A 19,297-nucleotide genomic window follows, 5' to 3' on the forward strand; every position below is an offset into this window, starting at 1 on the left:
AGAAAATTCCAAGAGAAATATTAACAAAAATAAATAAATCAAGACGCAAATGGTATATACAATGGGAAGTTAAGACCATACCTTGGCCCTAGTTGTGAACCTTAGGGAATGGAGTGAGAGGAGGAGCTTTAATGCTTCCTTGAGATCTTGTTGAATTGGTGGAAGGAGAGTGAAGGTGAAGAAGGACTGGCCTGGCTTTGACACTTGCAAAGGGTGAAGAAGGACTTTTGTGCTTCACATTGTACTCTATTGCTCCATCAACAAGCCCCAAGGGATGCAAACACAAAGTCATAGGAGATGAAATAATGGTGGAAGGGTGGGTTTGTTTCTTCTTCCTCTTGTTTGTTGCAGCACTTGCTGTATTTTACTTTTTAACCCTCTTCACTACAATATCATTTCTCTTGATGCCTTCCTTGGTTGTCTCATCTTTAGTAACCACCAACCTCTCAACACTTAAAATTTACATATCCACTTCATTTGGTAAGATTGCATTGGAAACTCCTTGGGATTGATCTTCGGCTTGCCCGGTAGATCATCCAGTGGATACTTGGAAGAAGATGAAGAATGGCTATAGACATGCTCATTCAAGTGCTCGATCTTGGCATGTAGCTCACCATAGAGGTCATCAACCTTTGTTTGCATAACCTTCATTTTTGTAGCAAGCTCAATAGCTCCTTTTCCTTGCCCTTGGAGAAGCTGTCTAAGGAGGGTGTTAGTGTCATCTCCTTGAGGTGGAGGATTGCTCAGCTCATCACTATCCCTTAAAGAACACTCATAACCTTCACCATAGCTACCATCAGTTTTGAGCTAGATTCTCAACAAGTAACTCTCCTTGTTCCACTGTAAGGTTTGCAAAACTCCTATTGCTAGCCATGTCCAATGACAATTTTAGCTCCTTATTCACTCCCCAATACAAAATACTAAGGATAGCTTCTTTGGGAATCCATGATGAGGAAAATCTCGAGTGTAACCCTTTAGTCGTTCCCATGCTTCAAGAAAACTTTCATATTTTCCTTGCTTAAACCCCATCATGTCATTTCTCATTTGGACCGTTTTTTGTTTGGAGTAGAACTTGAGCAGGAAGATCCTCTTACAATCATCCCAAGAATTTACCAAACATGATGGTATATCTTTCTCCCACCGGCTTGCTTTTTCTCCAAGAGAAAATGAAAATAAGATGAGCTTGATACTATCGTCGGGCACACCTCCAATCCTAAATGTGCTACTGTAACACCCGCGAACCGAATTGTGCGTTTTGGGCGTGGGTGTCGATCGACACCAAGGGGGTGTCGGTCGACACCACTATTTTTCTGGTTCGACCAGTTCGATTTTATTAGCGATTTGGACCGGTTTGGTTTAGGGAAAACACTAAACCGAGATATTTAAGTGTTTTGTGGACCAGAAGGGTTTTGGGGAAGTTCTCTTGTTGTCGTTTAACGCTTTTGAGAGAAAAAGAGGAAAAAGTGTGTTCTTGAGCTTTTTGGTGATTTTTGGTGAGATTCTTGGCTGTTCTTGAGAGATTGGAAGCTAGGAAGGATCTAGAAGCTTGCTAGGAAGGTTGGATTTGTTGCTATTAGTCTGAATCTTCCTGCAAAGAGGTGAGTGCATGACCATGGCTTATCTAAGCTAAGATCTCTAGTTTTTCTATGATTTGGTGCTTATGTGGTTGTTTCTTTGAGTTCTTGGTATTTCGTCCCTGCTTTGGCTGGGTTTGGCTTCTGGGAATTCTTGAAGCGGATTGGAGAAGATTGGAGGCGAGATTTGGAGTTTTTGATCGAAGGAAATTGCTGCTCGGCATTGGTGTCAGTCGACACCAGTTGGGGTGTCGGTCGACACCAACGCGAGGACGGCTCGAGACTTTGGCGAGTGTCGATTGATACCATGTGGAGGTGTTGGTCGACACAAACTAGGGTTTTTGGGAGTGTCGGGCATGGTGTCGGTCGACACCAGTATGGTGTCGGTCGACACCGGATTGTCAGTGTCGATCGACACCATCTGGTGTTGGTCGACACCCTTCTTTCAGCTACGACGGATGTTGCATGCTTTGTGTATTGCCTGGTTTGTTTTATTGATTGTTGACTGTGGCATGTAGAGAATTTATTGCTTGTGTGTATAGCCCAGTAGATGGGAGGATTGCCTCACTGAGTGTTTATCAAATACTTATGCATCTCAATTTGTGTTTGTGGTGCAGTTAAAGGCAAAGTGTGATCGTGGAATCAAGGCAATGAAGAGGAGGATGTTCTAGGGACTCGATTGGATGTTGTCTGGCATTGCAGGGTTGCTAGAGTTGAGTCATTAGAAACATTGCTAGGTTTCTGGTTTTATGTTTCTTGTTGTTTGGTTTTGGAATATTGCTTATGCTATAATATTAGATTATTATTGGATATTGGTATGGTTATTCCGCTGTTGATTGTAAATGTGGTTAGGTGGCTAGTAGGTATGGGACCACTAGCTGTAGTTTATTTATTATTAAAAAAAGGTCGGTCCTTTCATTTTGGTATCAGAGCCCTTACAGTTCTAGGTTTGGATTCAGTAGGCTTTGTGCTGTAGATGTTTGGAATTTGCATGCTTTGATTGATTATGTGAGTTAGTCAATTGTGCGTGACATGGAGTCCTAGAACATCCTCTTCGTTCCTACAGTGTGATTCCACGGTGAATTTGTGTTTTTGTGTTATGTTAAGATTGCTTGTTAGCTTCTGTTCTTGGAAGTGCAGTGGTTAAAGGTGTTGAGTTGTTGGTCGTGGAAGGGGATGTGGTCGTGGTCATGGTCGGGCGGGTCCCGAGGCCAGCGAGTGTATGTTCTAGAGTTCCACGAGGAGGTACGTCAGAGGGTCGCAAGCGTATCAGGAGGGATCAGAGAGGGTTAGCCGGTGTGAATGTCGGGGGTGCTGGGAACCCAGGTGTTGGGTTGCAGCAGGTGGAGCCCAGGGTCGAGATGATCGCTTGGCGGATCCATTGGCGTGCTAATGGAGCGGTTACCGAGAGGGGTACCAGTGTAGGCTCCAGCTGTGCCGCATGTGGCGAGGGCAGCTGAGGGCTGCGGATGTTGAGACTTTCCATCTTATGTTAAGAGGATGGAGCGGTAGTAGATGACCGGTATGAGATTATTTTTAAAAGGTATGGGGTCTAGAGAGGCGGTTAGGTGAACATATGTTTTTGGAGCAGATATTATGCTGCTTGGTGGATAATCCAGTTGGATGTTAGAAGTTGAGTGGGTAGGGGTAATATTGCAATGTTATACTCGGACCACAGAAGGTACTTTTTGTCGAGAGATGTTTATAATCGTTAAGGATTGTTGCTCCTGAGGGGATGGTGATTCCCCTGGATACCGATAGCTCGAGGGGCTGAGGGCTCCGAGAGTGGCAGAGGAGATGATGTTCTCCTGAGAGGATGAGTAGTTCCCCTGATACCGAGATGTTGAGGATTGTGGTCCAAGAGTGAGACGGTATAACTCGAAGACGCTGGTTTGAGAGTGAGATCGGTATGACTCGAAGGTTGCGACCTAAGAGAGGAAGAATTGGGAGCAATGTATAGAACGTGGGTATAAACATAACAACATAATGTAGACCTCGAGTGTGAGGGTGGTTTAATCTTGGATTTTAGGATTATGTTGGCTGGTGGGCTAGGGATTTATGACCGGTGCGGTCAAGAATGTGTGGTTGATGTGCCAAGACTGTGCGGCCGATGGTGCTGGAGTCCCGAGAAGGGGAGTTGCAGCAGGTATGAGCCTGGAAAGGCATATTTGCCTGGTACATAAGATTTTACGAGAAGACTTCATGGCAGGATAAACTAATCGTTGCGACAATGGTGGATGAAGTTCATTGGAGATGGACCGGGATTGCAAGGTTCAAGGTTTTGGTAAGCTTGCTGGGGGAAAACAAGTCAAGTGGGTTGAGTTGGCGGCTTGCAAAGCATCTGACGCGGAGAATCGGAATATGCGAACGTATGGTACTTGTTTCTTTTATTACGCTCGTATTGATGATTTCCTGTGAAGGATTGCCCAGTGGAAAAGCCATCTCTGGAATAAGCTATCTTGTGGAAGTTTTCCTAAGAGGCAAGTTACAAGAGATTCTTGGACGAACAAGAAGGTTGATATTCAGGTGGCGGTGAGTTGATGTCGGCATACTTGATTATTTTTTTAGTAGAGTTGGAGACACAGCTAGAGGATCTACTGAGCAGGGGATTCATTCGTTTCATCACTTCACTGTGGGTGCGTCGGTGTGGTTGTCAAGTAGAAAGACGAGGTGTGGGTTTACGAGACCGTGGTGATGCCTTTTTAGGTTGACTAACGCGCCAGCAGCGTTTATGAGGTTGATAAACAGTTTATTTTAGGAGTTTCTGGACGTGTCTGTCATCATCTTCAACGATGACATCCTGGGCTATTCTAAGTGTCCAGAGGAGCATGCAATGCATTTGAGGGCAGTTCAGGAAAGCTGCGGGAGCAGAAGTTGTTTGCTAAGTTGAACAAGTGTAATTTCTGGCAGCGGGAGATGGGAGTTCTGGGTCACATTGTTTATGCTGAGAGAGTTTCTGTAGATCCGGAGAAGATTCAGGCTATCAAAGATTGGCCTAGACTATAGAATGCCACAGAGATCATGAGCTTTCTTGGATTGGAAGGTTATTACAGGAGAGTTGTGCAGGGTTTTGTAAGCAAGGCACGTCCGATGACTAAGTTGATAGGGAAGGATGTTCCTTTTATTTGGTCACAGGAGTGAGTGGAAGGTTTTGCAAGCCTGAAGGAGATGTTGACTACTACGCCAGTGTTGGCTTTGCCTGAGCAGGAGTTGGAGTCTCTGGTAGGAGAGATCAGTGCTTTGAGGTTATGTGATGTGTCTCAGGAACTGTTGGGTTTGGATGCGGTTGTAGAGCGGATCTTCTGATCAGGGTGCGGTTGGTTCAGGAGAAGGATTTGGGGCTGGTGAATGCCCCTAAGGATGTTGATTCAGAGTATCAGGTCTCAGATAATGGTACTATCTTGGTGCACGGTCGGATTGGTGTGCCCAAGGATGAGGAGTTGAGATAGGAGATCATGAGAGAGGCTTATGCGAGCAAGTTTTCTATTCATCCAGGAGCGACAAAGATGTACCGTGACCTCAAGAAGTACTATCACTGGGTCGGGATGAAGAAGGATGTAGCTAGTTGGGTCGCGAGGTGTGATGTGTGTCAGCTAGTGAAGGCTGAGCATCAGGTTCCAGGCGGGTTACTGAGGACTTTACCCATTCCAGAGTGGAAGTGGGATTTGATCAAGATGAATTTCGTGATAGGATTACTAGTGTCGCGTTTGTTTGATGCTTTTTGGGTCATTGTGGACCGGTTGACCAAGTCATTAAGAAGACCGATGGAGCAGCGGTCTTAGCTAAGAAGTATGTGTGGGAGATAGTTAGTTTGCATGGGGTTCCTGCGAGCATTGTATCTGATAGGGATTCTAAGTTCACTTCGGTGTTCTGGAGAGCATTTTAGGCAAAGATGGGCATTAAGGTGCATATGAGTACAGCTTATCATCCCCAGACAGATGGACAGTCAGAGAGGACGGTCTAGACGCTGGAGGATTTGCTGAGGATGTGTGTGTTGGATTGGGGTGGCCATTGGGCAGATCATCTGAGCCTGGTAGAGTTTGCTTACAACAATAGTTATCAGGCGAGTATTAAGATGGCTCCTTATGAGGCTTCGTATGGGAGACCATGTTGTACACCGTTATGCTGGACTCAGGTGGGGGAGAGGAGCATGTTTGGTGCTAGTTTTGTTCAGGAGACCTCAGAGAAGATACAGGTTCTCAAGCTGAACATGAAGGAGGCTCAGGATAGGCAGAGGAGTTATGCTGATAGGAGGAGGAGAGATCTTGAGTTTCAGGTAGGAGTTAGAGTGTACCTCAAGATGGCCATGTTGCGGGGTCCGAACAGGTCATTGACTGAGACTAAGTTGAGTCCGAGGTATATGGGTCCGTTCAGAGTGATTGAGCGAGTTGGACCAGTGGCTTATAGACTGGAGTTACTTGAGGTTATGCGTGCGTTCCATAAGGTTTTCCATGTGTCTATGTTGCAGAAGTGTCTCCGTGAGGGAGAGTGGGTGTTGCCAAAGATTCCTGAGGATCTTCAGCCTAACATGAATTCGGAGGCGAGACCAGTGAGGGTTCTAGGGAGGAGGATCAAGGAACTTCGGAAGAAGTAGATTCCTTTGATCAGAGTCCTTTGGGACTGTGATGGTGTTGAGGAGCAAACTTGGGAGCCTGAGGCGAAATTGAAGGTAAGGTTTAAGAAGTGGTATGAGAAGCAAGCCGCGACTTGAACTTGTCTAGCTTGGTCCCATCTGTAATCTGTGGCTGGAGCGGGAATGGAGTATTCCAGCCCATCTCTCTTGTTTACTCGGTCGCTTGGGGTGGTTGGTTGTGCGACTCAGTAAAAAGATGAGGTGGTGCTCGGGGTACAAAGTTTTCATGAGGCGGAGTTTGGAGGATAGTTTCCTGAAATAGAGGTTTTCAAAAGTGGAAAGTTTCCAAAAATGGAAATTGCTAAATATGGAAAGTTTTACGGGAGTTAGAATTTGTCCATTTTAGCGGTGAAGAGCCTTGGAGGGGCTTGAGTGACCTTAGTGGCGGACTTTCGAGTCAGTGTGCCCGTATGTGTCGGTCTTTTTAGACATTGTGGGGCCTTTGTGGTGGGCTGTTTAGCCGTGTGTGGCCTTTGTGGCGGGCTGTTTAGCCATTGTGTCGCGTTTGTGGTGGGCTGTTTAGCCAATTGTGTGGCCTTTGTGCTAGGCTGTTTAGCCGTGTGTGTCCTTTGTGATGGGCTGTTTAGCCATTGTGTGGCCATTGTGGCGGGCTGTATAGCCAATTGTGTGGCCTTTGTGGCAGGCTGTTTAGCCAGAGTGCCTGTTTAGGTGGTCCTTCGGGACAGATGATCTTTGTGACGGTCCTTCGCGACGAGTGGCCTTAGTGGTGGTCCTGTTTAGGACATTTGTTTGGCCTTGGTGCGGTCTTGTTTTGGATATTTGTTTGGCCTTGGTGGCGGTCCTCTTTAGGACATTTTGTTTGGCCTTGGTGACGGTCCTCTTTAGGACATTTCGTTTGGCCTTGGTGGCGGTCCTCTTTAGGACATTTTGTCTGGCCTTGGTGGCGGTCCTCTTTAGGACATTTTGTTTGGCCTTTGTGGAGGCCCTTGTGGCATGTATATGATCCTTGTGTGGTCATGAGGTATTCCAGTGAGGGGATATGTGGTTGGTAGGACAATGAGATGTTTTACGCGAGCCACGGGAAGGAAACCTGGATAGGGATAGGACTCATACGTGTTCAGAATTGTTTGCTCGCGGCTCTTGGGGGACTTAGGCTCTCCTAGTATTGCCATATTCAAAGACTTTGTGGCTTGGGAATATGGTTGGTATATCGACTTCGGATGACAATCCGGGGGCGTGCTGTAGGGTGGCAACCCGAGAGACGAGTTGGATTTTTCCTTATATATTATGGCATGCGGGTTTAGGCCCGATGAGGAGCCAATATTATGGCATGCAGACTTAGGTCTGATGAGGAGCCAACAAAAACTCAAGGTTTAGGCCTATAGGTAAAGGAAAGTCCAAAAGTCGAGAGCAAATGACGCCTGGACCGTGAGTCTATCGCCTAGAGGTGACCTTTTGTAGATCGATCGGAGGAGTGTGGGCCTTGGAGACGGTTGCACGGGAGTCCTTGGCTGATGGTTGTTCGAGATTCGAGGACGAATCTAGATCGGTGGGGGAGAATTGTAACACCCGCGAACCAAATTATGCGTTTTGGGCGTGGGTGTCGATAGACACCAAGGGGGTGTCGGTCGACACCACTGTTTTTCTGGTTCGACCAGTTTGATTTTATTATCGATTTGGACCTGTTTGGTTTAGGGAAAACCACTAAACCGAGATATTTAAGTTTTTTGTCGACCAGAAGGGTTTTGGGGAAGTTTTCTTGTCGCCGTTTAACGCTTTTGAGAGAAAAAGAGGAAAAAGTGTGTTCTTGATCTTTTGGTGATTTTTGGTGAGATTCTTGGCTGTTTTTGAGAGATTGGAAGCTAGGAAGGATCTAGAAGCTTGCTAGGAAGGTTGGATTTGTTGCTATTAGTCTGAATCTTCCTGCAAAGAGGTGAGTGCATGACCATGGCTTATCTAAGCTAAGATCTCTAGTTTTTCTGTGATTTGGTGCTCATGTGGTTGTTTCTTTGAGTTCTCTATGGTATTTCGTCGCTGCTTTGGCTGGGTTTGGCTTCTAGGAATGCTTGAAGCGGATTGGAGAAGATTGGAGGCAAGATTCGGAGTTTTTGATCAAAGGAAATCGCTGCTCAGCATTGGTACCGGTCGACACCAGTTGGGGTGTCGGTTGACACCAACGCGAGGACGGCTCGAGACTTTGGCGAGTGTCAATTGACACCATGTGGAGGTGTTGGTCGAGACAAACTAGGGTTTTCGGGAGTGTCGGGCATGGTGTCGGTCGACACCAGATTGTCAATGTGGATCGACACCATCTGGTGTCGGTCGACACCCTTCTTTCAGCTACGACGGATGTTGCATGCTTTGTGTATTGCCTGGTTTGTTTTACTGATTATTGACTGTGGCGTGTAGAGATTTTATTGCTTGTGTGTATAGTCCTGTAGATGGGAGGATTGCCTCACTGATTGTGAATGTGGTTAGGTGGCTAGTGGGTATGGGATCACTAGCTGTAGTTTATTTATTATATTAATATATTTATTATTTATTATTAAAAAAAAAGTCGGTCCTTTCAGCTACACATCCTCTCAACGGAGTCTAAATGATCATAGGGATTCTCCAAAGCTATTCCCAAGAATTTAGAGGCTTGAATGAATCTAATCAAACTTGCCTTGATTTTATATTCTATTAGAGGAGGGTGTATTACATATCTTGACTCATAATGAGGAGCATCAAAGCTTCCTATTGTCGATGTGTTCTCTTGAGGTGGAGTCGGATTTGTTCTCAGTTCTTGAGGTTTTGGAGCTTTAGTAATGCTTGCTTGATTGTCCACAGTTAACACCTTGAATGACCTTGTCTTTCCATTCTTCTTATTTTGGTTTGAGTACCTTTGAAAGCATAAAAGAATCAAGGAAGATAAATTAGTAAAAACAAGCAAAAGTGAATTCATCATCTCAACAAGAAGCATGAAACTAATCATATTCGCAAAATTAAACGGCATAGTCTGAAGAAAAGATGAAATCCTAATGGTTAATTGTGATTGCAAACCGGCAACAGCGCCAAATTGATGTAGTACTTTTATCAGTTAAATTATCGAACCTCAGTTTGCAATGATCAACACACTAGGATAACACATGAATGCTTAATCTAAGCTAATAAAAAAGGATGCATTTTATTTAACAACTTAACTAACAAGAAAATTTAAACAAGGCAAAAGAAAGAAAACACAAAGCAACAAACTTAAAACTGCTTTAAATCAAGATAAAACAAATGAACTTTGGGCAAGGTTAATGACTTGGGAGATAGCTAATAAATCCTAGATGTCTAAGCAACAATCCAAAACAATCCTTAGGCTAAGAACACTAATGCAAATCAATTCACTTCTATGATAGAGATCCTATGCTAAACACGTAATCATCAACAATTTTCAAAGGCAATCACAAGATAAGCATGCATTATAAACAAGTCTAAATACCACTAAGCATCCTAATCATCAATTTCTATTGGCTAGGAACGCAAAGCTCTTGAATAGTTTGGTCAGCAATTTCATCAAACACATTATGGGCATAGAAGTCTTAATATCTAGAATTAACATGATCAAGGTTAATCTAGCATTATAATCACTAAACAAGAAATGATTCATGTAAATAAAGCCTTAAACATCATAGATCAATCATCAATCTTCCTAATCTACTAAACCTAAAGTTCTAGAAGATCTACTCACTCATGGTTATTATGATCACACAAAGGTAGAGGTTTGATCTTTGTGAAATCATAATTAGAGATTGTAGAATAGGAGAAATGAAAAAGAAATTACTATTAAAAACTGGAAAATAAACAAATGATCCAACAAACTTTGATAAATATACTTAAGAACCCTAAAAATTACTAAGCAAAAAGATAGTCTCTCCTAATGAGTAGTTAGTGTATTTATAGGAAGATAAGAAACTAAACCGAGAAAAACTGTTATAGAATAAAACAAAACAGAGAAGACCAGAATAAACCGGGTTTTGGTTCCAAAAATAACATTTGACCGACCATTGGTCGATCGCTTGGTCGATCGGTCAAGTCTCGGAAGTCCGGTCAAGTCCAGCTCGGGTTGATCGACTATCTGATCGACCAAATGGTTGATTGTTCAAGTCTGGGGGTCTGTTCAATTCCAGCTCAAGTTGATCAACCACACGATTGACCAAATGGTCGATCGTTTTGTCCTCTGGATCCAGTCTTCGCTCTGGCTGTATATACGTTTACTAAATAACTCTTTACACGCACTTCCGATTGGCTTGAAATCACCTCCATTGCAAAGCTTACTCAAATTCCAATAACTTTTATGAATAATTCTGGAGCTAAATCCCAAGGCAAGGTCTTCATACGAGTCGATCTATTGAGGGATTGCAGACAGGTTCTGAATCATCAGTCAACTTGTTTGCATTCAAATGTGTGTCTTCCATTATATTAATCTGAAATGGTTCAAGATACACACAAAACACACCAAAGCATAGACAAAGACACTATAGAACCTCTAAAATGCAAGAAGACTCACTGGGACACAAAATGCAACAAAACACAATGAAAATACTAGTGAAACTCAATATAATGGAACATAACAACCATGAAAAATAGTAAATATATATATATATATATATATATATATATATATATATATATATATCTAATTAGATGATGACTCTTATAGGCATCAATCTTGGTATGTCCGGACATAAATCGTTGGACCAACTATTGGGCCAGACCGATTGTGGATTGGATTGATTAATTGCGGACTAAGCTCTGATACCATATTAGATTGTGGGCTTTAAACTCAAAATGAATTGACAATGAGTGGAGTGGAGATATCCATATCATATATATGCCAATATCTTACTCAATATCCAATGTGGGATATTGTATCCCTAATACTCAGGGCCAAATTCAGAATTTAAGCGTGAAATTATTACAGTTGGGTTTAACTGGCCTATCTCCATTACATGCAAAATGGAAATCGAGAAATGGTTAGGGTTTGCATAAGAACGCAACAGCTTGGTACTCAAGAAAGATTGAGCCGTATCCTTTAACATAGGGTCCCCAACGAATACGATCACGTACTGGTTAGCCCATAATGTAAACCTTAATTGGTAATGAAAGTTTATGGAAGAAGGTTCCCAACGAGAATGTACTCAACCTCACGGAGGGAACTCGATATTTAAATCTCGATGTCAAAAATGCAATATAGAGTTATAATCAATTTCAGTTTCACCATAATTTGTTGTCTTGTTAATCGAAAAGAACTGATGTTGAATGTCAATTTTTATTCCATTGATCAAGAACTGATCCATGTTCTACTTCGATTTGGTTATCCCTTCTTTGTAGTTCATGGTGGTCGAACAGATACAGTAGCTATACATTAACCATACAGGAGATAGCTAGAATTAGACGAAAAAAACAACTGTATGATTATATAATTTTTGATTATGCAAGGTGTCAAACTGTCACATGATGGGCGCATATGGACAAGATTTCAAATACTGAAATACATATGCTATTTTCCAGCCTGATGTATATGAAAATATGTACGAGGTTAAATACATGTGTATGCACAGGTATGAGCAATCACGAAAAAATGACATTGAAAAACTGTTAAGTTTAGTTTCAAAGGTACTGTATATATAAGTTTGTTATTATTTTTCAAAAACTTTGAAATGGAGTTGCATGTATATGTTGACGTTGATAGCCAAAAAAGGGCACATGCGGGTATGTCTATAAGTTTGTTTAATTACAGAAGGAACTAACCAAGTAGCCCAAAACAACTTAGAGCGCGTTACAATATTTTTAATAACTCATTTTGTAAACAGTTATTTAATTCCACATATTATGTCTCCTAAACAATGAAGATCTTACAAGTTACAATCCAACATAAATAGGAAAAAAAACAAGTTCAATTAACACTACAATTGGATAACATCATATCAAGAAGGACGATCTACCTAATTAAATTTGTTGTTACTTGTTAGTAGACCTAGTATTATCAAATCTTGGAACCGTTCTTGTTCTCGAAGCATTAGGATTAGCTCTAACATGACGCACCATTGAAAACTGAAGTGCTTCTTCTTCCTCTCCATCTCCTCTCTCACCGCTTTCTTCTTCCCTCTCACTACCATCGCCACCACCAATAACCCTAACAGAAACGCTCCAATTAATGACCCAATCACACTCCCCACGGCCACTTTCCACCGGCTCAATCTCCCTCCGACACCTTCTACCATAGCACTAATTTTGTGTCACAATAAAATATATTATAGCTATAGTAGAATTTTCTACTATAAAATGACTTATAACATTATCTTAAAAAATTAAAAAAAAAGTGATAACAAAGCATTTGGTTACTGCTATGGTAGAAGACTCTACCATAACATACTTATATGCCGCTATCATATGTGTGGTATCTACAATAACAGTGGCCTAACATAGCGTTTGTGAAAAAGCTATCAATGACATATTATAGCATTTCTCTAATGCTATCAATGTAGATATTTGTTGTAGTGGTGGCGTTACCACAGATCCACCACCACTTTCGTGAGCTCTAGTCACGAGCGCGTAGTGGCCTTGTCTTGTTCCCAAGCAAACTTAGGCCGAAACTTGCTCTCTAACGTTATGTTACCGTTACTTGTGAAGCAAGCACATGATATAGATGAGTTCTGTTTCGTGTTAGGATTAGGGTCACTGCTTGCCTTGCTACTCAAGAATTTGGGCTGTAGGGTGGCAATGGAGAAGAGAGATCGCTGAGGCATGGTTGAGACGAGACGTAAGTCTTCGACTTCGAGACTGTGTTGCACTTATTCTCCAGAAACACATGCCGAGGTAAAATAATTGCTTTATGCCCTTTATTTTATTTTTCGTATAAACATTGTTGGCAGAGTTTATGAATGTTAGAGAAAACTTGGGTGAGAAAATAAAACATTCTCTTGATTTCTCTGAACTAGCAAGGTTAGGTTTGCTTAAATTAAGGTTTCTCGATTAAATGGGAGCAATTTAATTACCTATTCCGTAGATGCTTCTCGATCGTTAGATGTTTCAAAACCTAAATATGAAATCTGTTTACTAGCAAGCTATGATTCTAGAAGACATAAAACTGCAAACACCGGTTGATTTGGTCTCAGGTCGAGTGGCTCAGATTATTTGCGAGCAACAGTTGAGAAGCTTTTCTTTAAGGAAAAACATGAATCTTGGTCAATCTTATAGCAAAATTTTATAAAAAGTTTTAACAAGTAATGTGGACTAATAAAAAATTTTATAGCAAAATCTTCAATAGAAAAAACAAATATGAAAACTAAAAACAAAACCACTAATGTGTGGATTAATAAACGTTACCACACAAAAAAAAAAGAACAACAACACTAGTTAATAACTTGATTGGTAAGTTTGATGACATAACAAATAAAGAACAATAGAATAACTCTCCGACTAACACGTTAACGATGAAAAGACAGCAATCCCAAAATATATTAAAAAACACAATATATGACTATTTTCTATTTTTAAAAATGTAGGACAACATTGAAATTAAAATATATATATATATATATATATATATATATATTGACATCATATATATATATATATGTTTTGACATCATATATATATATATATTATGTATTATTTTTTATATTATAAGATTAATCTGCACTTTTATATATAACAATAACGGATAATGGTTTCTCGTAATATAAACGGTAATTCAAATATTCAAACTACCATTACCATATCAATTACCCAAATATATATAAGAGGAAAAAAATAAAAAAATAATTAATCCATGTGTAATACTCTTATAAATATAGTATGAAATTTGTGAACATTTTTCAGTGAATGGAGGGGACGAAAATCCAAAATTCCAATGAAAGTGATATCTTCTCATCATGAACTCTAGTTCAGTCTATCAACATGACAATGGACTTCACCTCCTCCGAGATGGATCAAGTGCAACTTTGACAGTGGAGTTACTCAGGACAAGGCAAATGTTACACAAATACACGAACTATTCAGGGTTATTGAGAGACGAGGGAGGTCAAGTACATTTATTAGTGTGTGCAAAGCTTCAATCCTTTATTTCATTTTTGGGTTGAAACTCTCGGTTTTTTTTTTAATATACCAGATCGGTTTATCCGTTCAGCCACCAAAATGCTACCATATTGACTCGTCGTCAACACCGAAATGTTGGACTACCACATTGCTTAACCTTAAGTTTGAAATATTTCCAACTAATACCTAGAAATAGATTAGTCTCCTGTATTTTTAACTACCAGGTAAACCAACTCGACTGAAGCTCAACTAACAGACTTTCAAATAAGATGTTGTTAACAGCAGAGAGGAGGCACGAATTTGGGATGTGGGAGTTTCACCCTTTTATCCATGATGGCCCTACTGCTCGCCCACCACCTCTTGGGCAAATTTTAAGCATAATAAATGGAAAAAAATATTGGCGTTCATCGAATAAAATAAAATTAGAAGGTCAACAAATTATCTAAATTTTAAATTGATTCTTAAAACAAACACAATTTTTTTGTGTACACACTATATGGACTCTGCTAGATGCTAATTAAATGCATACTCAATTGCATATCATTTTAACACAAAATCAATTTGTACTATGGGTTAATAATTTAAAATTCAAAATGGCCAATAAGACCCAAATTTAAATAGATAAAAATGAATTTGAGCACACTCAAGACTTAATAAATTGTTTTTAACCAAATTTGAAATATCACAATAAAAAATAAATTCAGGAAAAATAACAAACAGAAGAAGATTAGTAACAAAAGGTTTACCTTAATTTATAACCGGTCACACTTGCCTTTGAGTTAAAGCTTTTAATATAAGAATCACAAAACATACGTCCAAACAAAACCAAAAACATTTGATATCAGAGCAATATATGATAACAACAACGACACAAAAGAATAACCCAAAGTATAATATTAGAGTATCTGAATATGGGAAAATACAATCAAAATATGACCAAACAAATACAAAACAAATGTACATACTATAATAAAATTTTGAAAATTTAAAATCAAATAGCAAAACTTTTTTTTTGTGCAACGATTAGTTTCATCAGGAAACTTAAGTTTGGGCCAAGCCCATTACAACAAGTACCAAGGTCTCTTTAACTAGTGAATCGGCTGAGAAATTAGCAGAACGAGGAACAAAAGAAAACTAACAGTTGGTGAAAGTGTTTGATAGATAAAGGATATCGTAATGAATCCTGTATATCTCCTTTGGATGAAGATCAGAGTTGACTGTTGTGACCAGCTGGGCTGAATCAGTAGCAAAATTAAGTTTGGTGAAGCCAAGAACTCGAGCATGGGAGATGGCATGTAACATCGCCAGCGCTTCGGCCATCAGTGGGGATGAGACATTCTCCGCAGAGCCCGAACCTTGGGAAATCTCCAATCCCGATTGGTCGGAAAAATTCAAGCCAAGACCCGCTTGCATGTCCGTTCTCCAAGCTGCATCTGTGTAACACCTAATGGTAAGAATAACTGTCTGTATCAGGGTATCTGCTACGGGAGGGACCTGTGGCAAGACAACAAGAGATTGTGTCATACTCCATTCCTTTTCTTTTGTTATTTCTTAAGTAACAGCCTCCTGCGGTTGAATATGTCGGTCTTGGAAGACTCTTTGGTTTCTCGCTCACCAGAAGAACCAGAAGATCCATGGGGCAAGTGCGACATTGACCAACCCTACTGGTGGAAGGCAGAGTAAGGTTTTGGTGGCTTCGAAGCCAGATCTAAAGTCTTGGATCTGAGTGGGGAGAACGAGAGCTGGATCAGCAGGTTTTGCCTGATCTGGATCGCATATGGGCATGTAAAGAAGAGGTGTAAGATTGTTTCCTCCGTGCCGCAAGAGCTACAGACAGTGTTACTGATGATGTTTTGATGTCGAAGGTTCTCTCCCACTGGTAAGGCGTTTTAGAGTACCTTCCAAAGGAGGAGTTTTTTTGCATTATTCATACCCTAATATTAACATTTTTAGGTCATTAACTGTAGGAATTCAAATTTAGGCCATTTAGGGTGTTGCATTCTTGCATTTGTGCATTTTGGATGAAAACAGGTACTTTAGAGCCTAAAATGGGGGAAAACAAGGTCAAATCCGAGCATGTACCCGAAGGAGCTATTGAGCAGGAGGAACAGTCTGAACCTCAACCCGATCGAAGGAGATCCAAGAGCGGGAAGAACAACCCAAAGACCTACCCGAGGAACAACCCAACCTTATCCTCGTGCACTGCATCGAGCAAACCCTCGGGCAGGACTGGGAAGCTAGGTTAAAAGGGTTTCCATATATAAACCCCCCTCTTCTTCCTCTCGCCCTAGCACGCCGCAGACACTCAGAACAAAGAGCGAGAGCTTCTGAGCGAGAGACTGAGCGAATCAAACTCTTTTTCCGCTTTTTTAGGATTTGTTTTTCATTTTCTTTTGCTATTCTTTTAGATTTCGACTCTGTACTCTTTACTTCTATCTTATTTTCAATACAATGCAATTTTCGGTTATTTATGTTTTTATGCTTTCTGCAGTGAGATCTGAGTAGTGAAACAAAGTTTCTAGGGATGGGATAGACAAATATGTGTTCTTGATCTGTTAGGATGTCTTAGCTTGATTGTTTATGTTATATAAATTCCTTTCTAGATTGGTGTTCTTAATGCTATTTTCAGACCAAGAGGTTGAGATTAGATCTAGGGTGTTTTGCCATCGAGAGATGTAGTTGAAATGCTTGGATCAATCAATGCTAGAGATTTACTCACTTAGCGTAAGAGATTAGATGTGTAAGGAGTTTATTTACAATAATGAAACGGTTTGTATTGCCTGCATGGTCATGTTTCTCCAACAAGAGTTGGGTAGAGGAGTGATCAAGGTTAATTGTTTCTATCACGAGAGTGTTTTAACAAGATTTTAGAGATTCATTGTCTAGGGAATATTTGCTTGAGGCATGTAGGACATCCCATATTGGTCAGGGACACTTAGGAGTCGATTACCCCATCCTTAGGAGCTTTCTTATCTTTATTATTTAACTTTATTCTACAACTCGATCCCTTACCCGAACTGGTACTCGATCACCAGCATCGTGTACACCTTCTAGCTGTTCATATTTTACTTCTTGACCCGATCACTCCACTCGATCCTGTACTAGAATGCGTGCATCGAGTGCTTAGGTTGTGTGGTTCTTGCTTATTTATTTTCTTTTGATTATTTTAGGATTGTTAGTTTAAAACCTAATTTTTGCTTGGCTTGACTTGCTTGGTTATGATTGCATCTTATCTGCTAGCATAACAACCATTTGGATTGATAACCCTTTGTACTACGACTGCATAGGAATTGATATCCTGGGTGAAAATCCTGTTATCAATTTGGCACCGTTGCCATTTGTTTGAATTTAATTTGCTATGTTTAAGATTTCAGCACTTGCTAGATCAAGTTCTATTCTACACTTTGGTTCGGAACTGACTTGTTTACTTTTGTGTTTGTTTGTTTTGCATTTCAGGTACAACCCGAGTACCCACCCGACCTGTCACTCGATCACGTTGATCAGGTAGACCTTCGTGTACTCACTCGGTTAACTGATTGTGCATGCAAACATGATCCAAGGGTAGCCAACACTTGAGTCCTTTCATCGACAACATCGACAGACCAAGGTTACTCCGTCAACAACAATTCCAGCAACCGCAACCAACCACAATTGAGGAGGTCATGAATAATCAGAATGGTCCACCAGCTCCTCAAGAGACGACTAACATAGGAGAAGGAGATGCTCCATCTACTCACACTCAAAGACATGGCATTGTGCCACCTGCTGTTCAGGTTGACAACTTTGAGATCAAGAGTAGTCTCATCCAGATGATACAAAGCAACAAATTTCATGAACTGCCAATGGAGGACCCATTGGACCATCTGGATGAGTTTGATAGGCTCTGTAGCCTAACCAAGATAAACGGAGTTAGTGAAGATGGATTCAAACTCCAGCTTTTCCCATTTTTTTTGGGAGACGAAGCACACATCTGGGAGAAATCACTCCCCAAGGAGTCCATCACCACTTGGGAAGCATGCAAAAAGGCGTTTCTAGCCAAATTCTTCTCTAACTCCAGAACCACAAGGCTGCGAAATGACATCACCAGCTTTGTTCAAAAAAGCAATGAGACGTTCAGTGAAGCTTTGGAGCGTTTCAAGGGATACACAAGCAGATGCCCTCATCATGGCTTCAGCAATGCTTCGTTGCTAAGTACACTATACCGAGGAGTGGTCCCTAAGATACAGATATTGTTGGACACCGCTAATAATGGTAATTTCCTCAACAAGGATGTTGATGAAGGTTGGGATAGTGGAGAACTTAGCCCAATCTGATGGGCATTATAATGAAGAGTATGATCGTACAATACGTTCTTCTAGAGAGGATGATGCCAAGTACAAGAGAGACATGAAGGCCCTCAATGACAAATTGGATAAGCTCCTCAACCAGCAGCAGCATGTCCATGCCATCTCAGAGGAAGACCAGTTTCAGCATCAAGATGGGGAGAGTGCTCAGCTAGAGGATGTGACATACATCAATAATCAAGGAGGTCAAAAGGCCAAGCACATGACCTACATCCCAAATCAACAGAGTAACCGCCCAATAACCTCACACACTTCCTCCTCATTTGATTTGCTCTCAATGATTCACCAGAAGACCGATGCCATTCAGATAAATACAAGATTCGATGATCGCGCCAGCTGCTTATCTGCCAATTATCAGAAACTACACATCAAGTTTGATGCTTTGAGCTCTCGAATTCAGATGCTTACAGATAAATCGGCTTGAACTTCAAAAAGTCAAGAGTCTGCGCTCGCCATAGCCCTACGGAGTGGACGCCACTTACCACCTCGTGAGAGACCACCAAACATTACTGCGGATAGCAATGACTTAGATGGGGAGGATCTCCATGAGCCGCCCACTCCTGCTCATCCACCAAACTATTCCACAGAGTAACCCGACCCTGTAACCAATCACCCCACCCGGATAGATGATCGGGTAGACATTCCAGTCAGCCCGCTACCTACAGACAAACCGGGAGGAGAGAAACATAAGAGAGATGATTCATCCCTCCACCTTA

General features: G+C 41.2%; 1 protein-coding gene and 2 non-coding genes across 3 annotated transcripts; 1 reads left to right on the forward strand and 2 right to left on the reverse strand.

The window, feature by feature from the left end:
• Positions 1-940: 940 nt before the first annotated feature.
• Positions 941-1,046, forward strand: LOC147948644 (small nucleolar RNA R71). Its single transcript, XR_015586176.1, has one exon. It is a non-coding gene; the product is annotated as a small nucleolar RNA R71 (small nucleolar RNA).
• Positions 1,047-15,372: 14,326 nt separating this feature from the next.
• On the reverse strand, positions 15,373-15,762 carry LOC147948645 (uncharacterized). Its single transcript, XM_087467948.1, has one exon. It carries the CDS (start codon positions 15,760-15,762, stop codon positions 15,373-15,375), a length of 390 nt encoding a protein of 129 aa, XP_087324074.1.
• Positions 15,763-18,302: 2,540 nt separating this feature from the next.
• Positions 18,303-18,409, reverse strand: LOC147948646 (small nucleolar RNA R71). The gene has a single exon (XR_015586057.1). It is a non-coding gene; the product is annotated as a small nucleolar RNA R71 (small nucleolar RNA).
• Between the last annotated feature and the right edge of the window lie 888 nt (positions 18,410-19,297).

The sequence above is a fragment of the Camelina sativa genome, chromosome 2, assembly GCF_030686135.1.
Source record: "Camelina sativa cultivar CO46 ecotype springtype chromosome 2, ASM3068613v1".
NCBI lineage: Eukaryota > Viridiplantae > Streptophyta > Magnoliopsida > Brassicales > Brassicaceae > Camelina > Camelina sativa.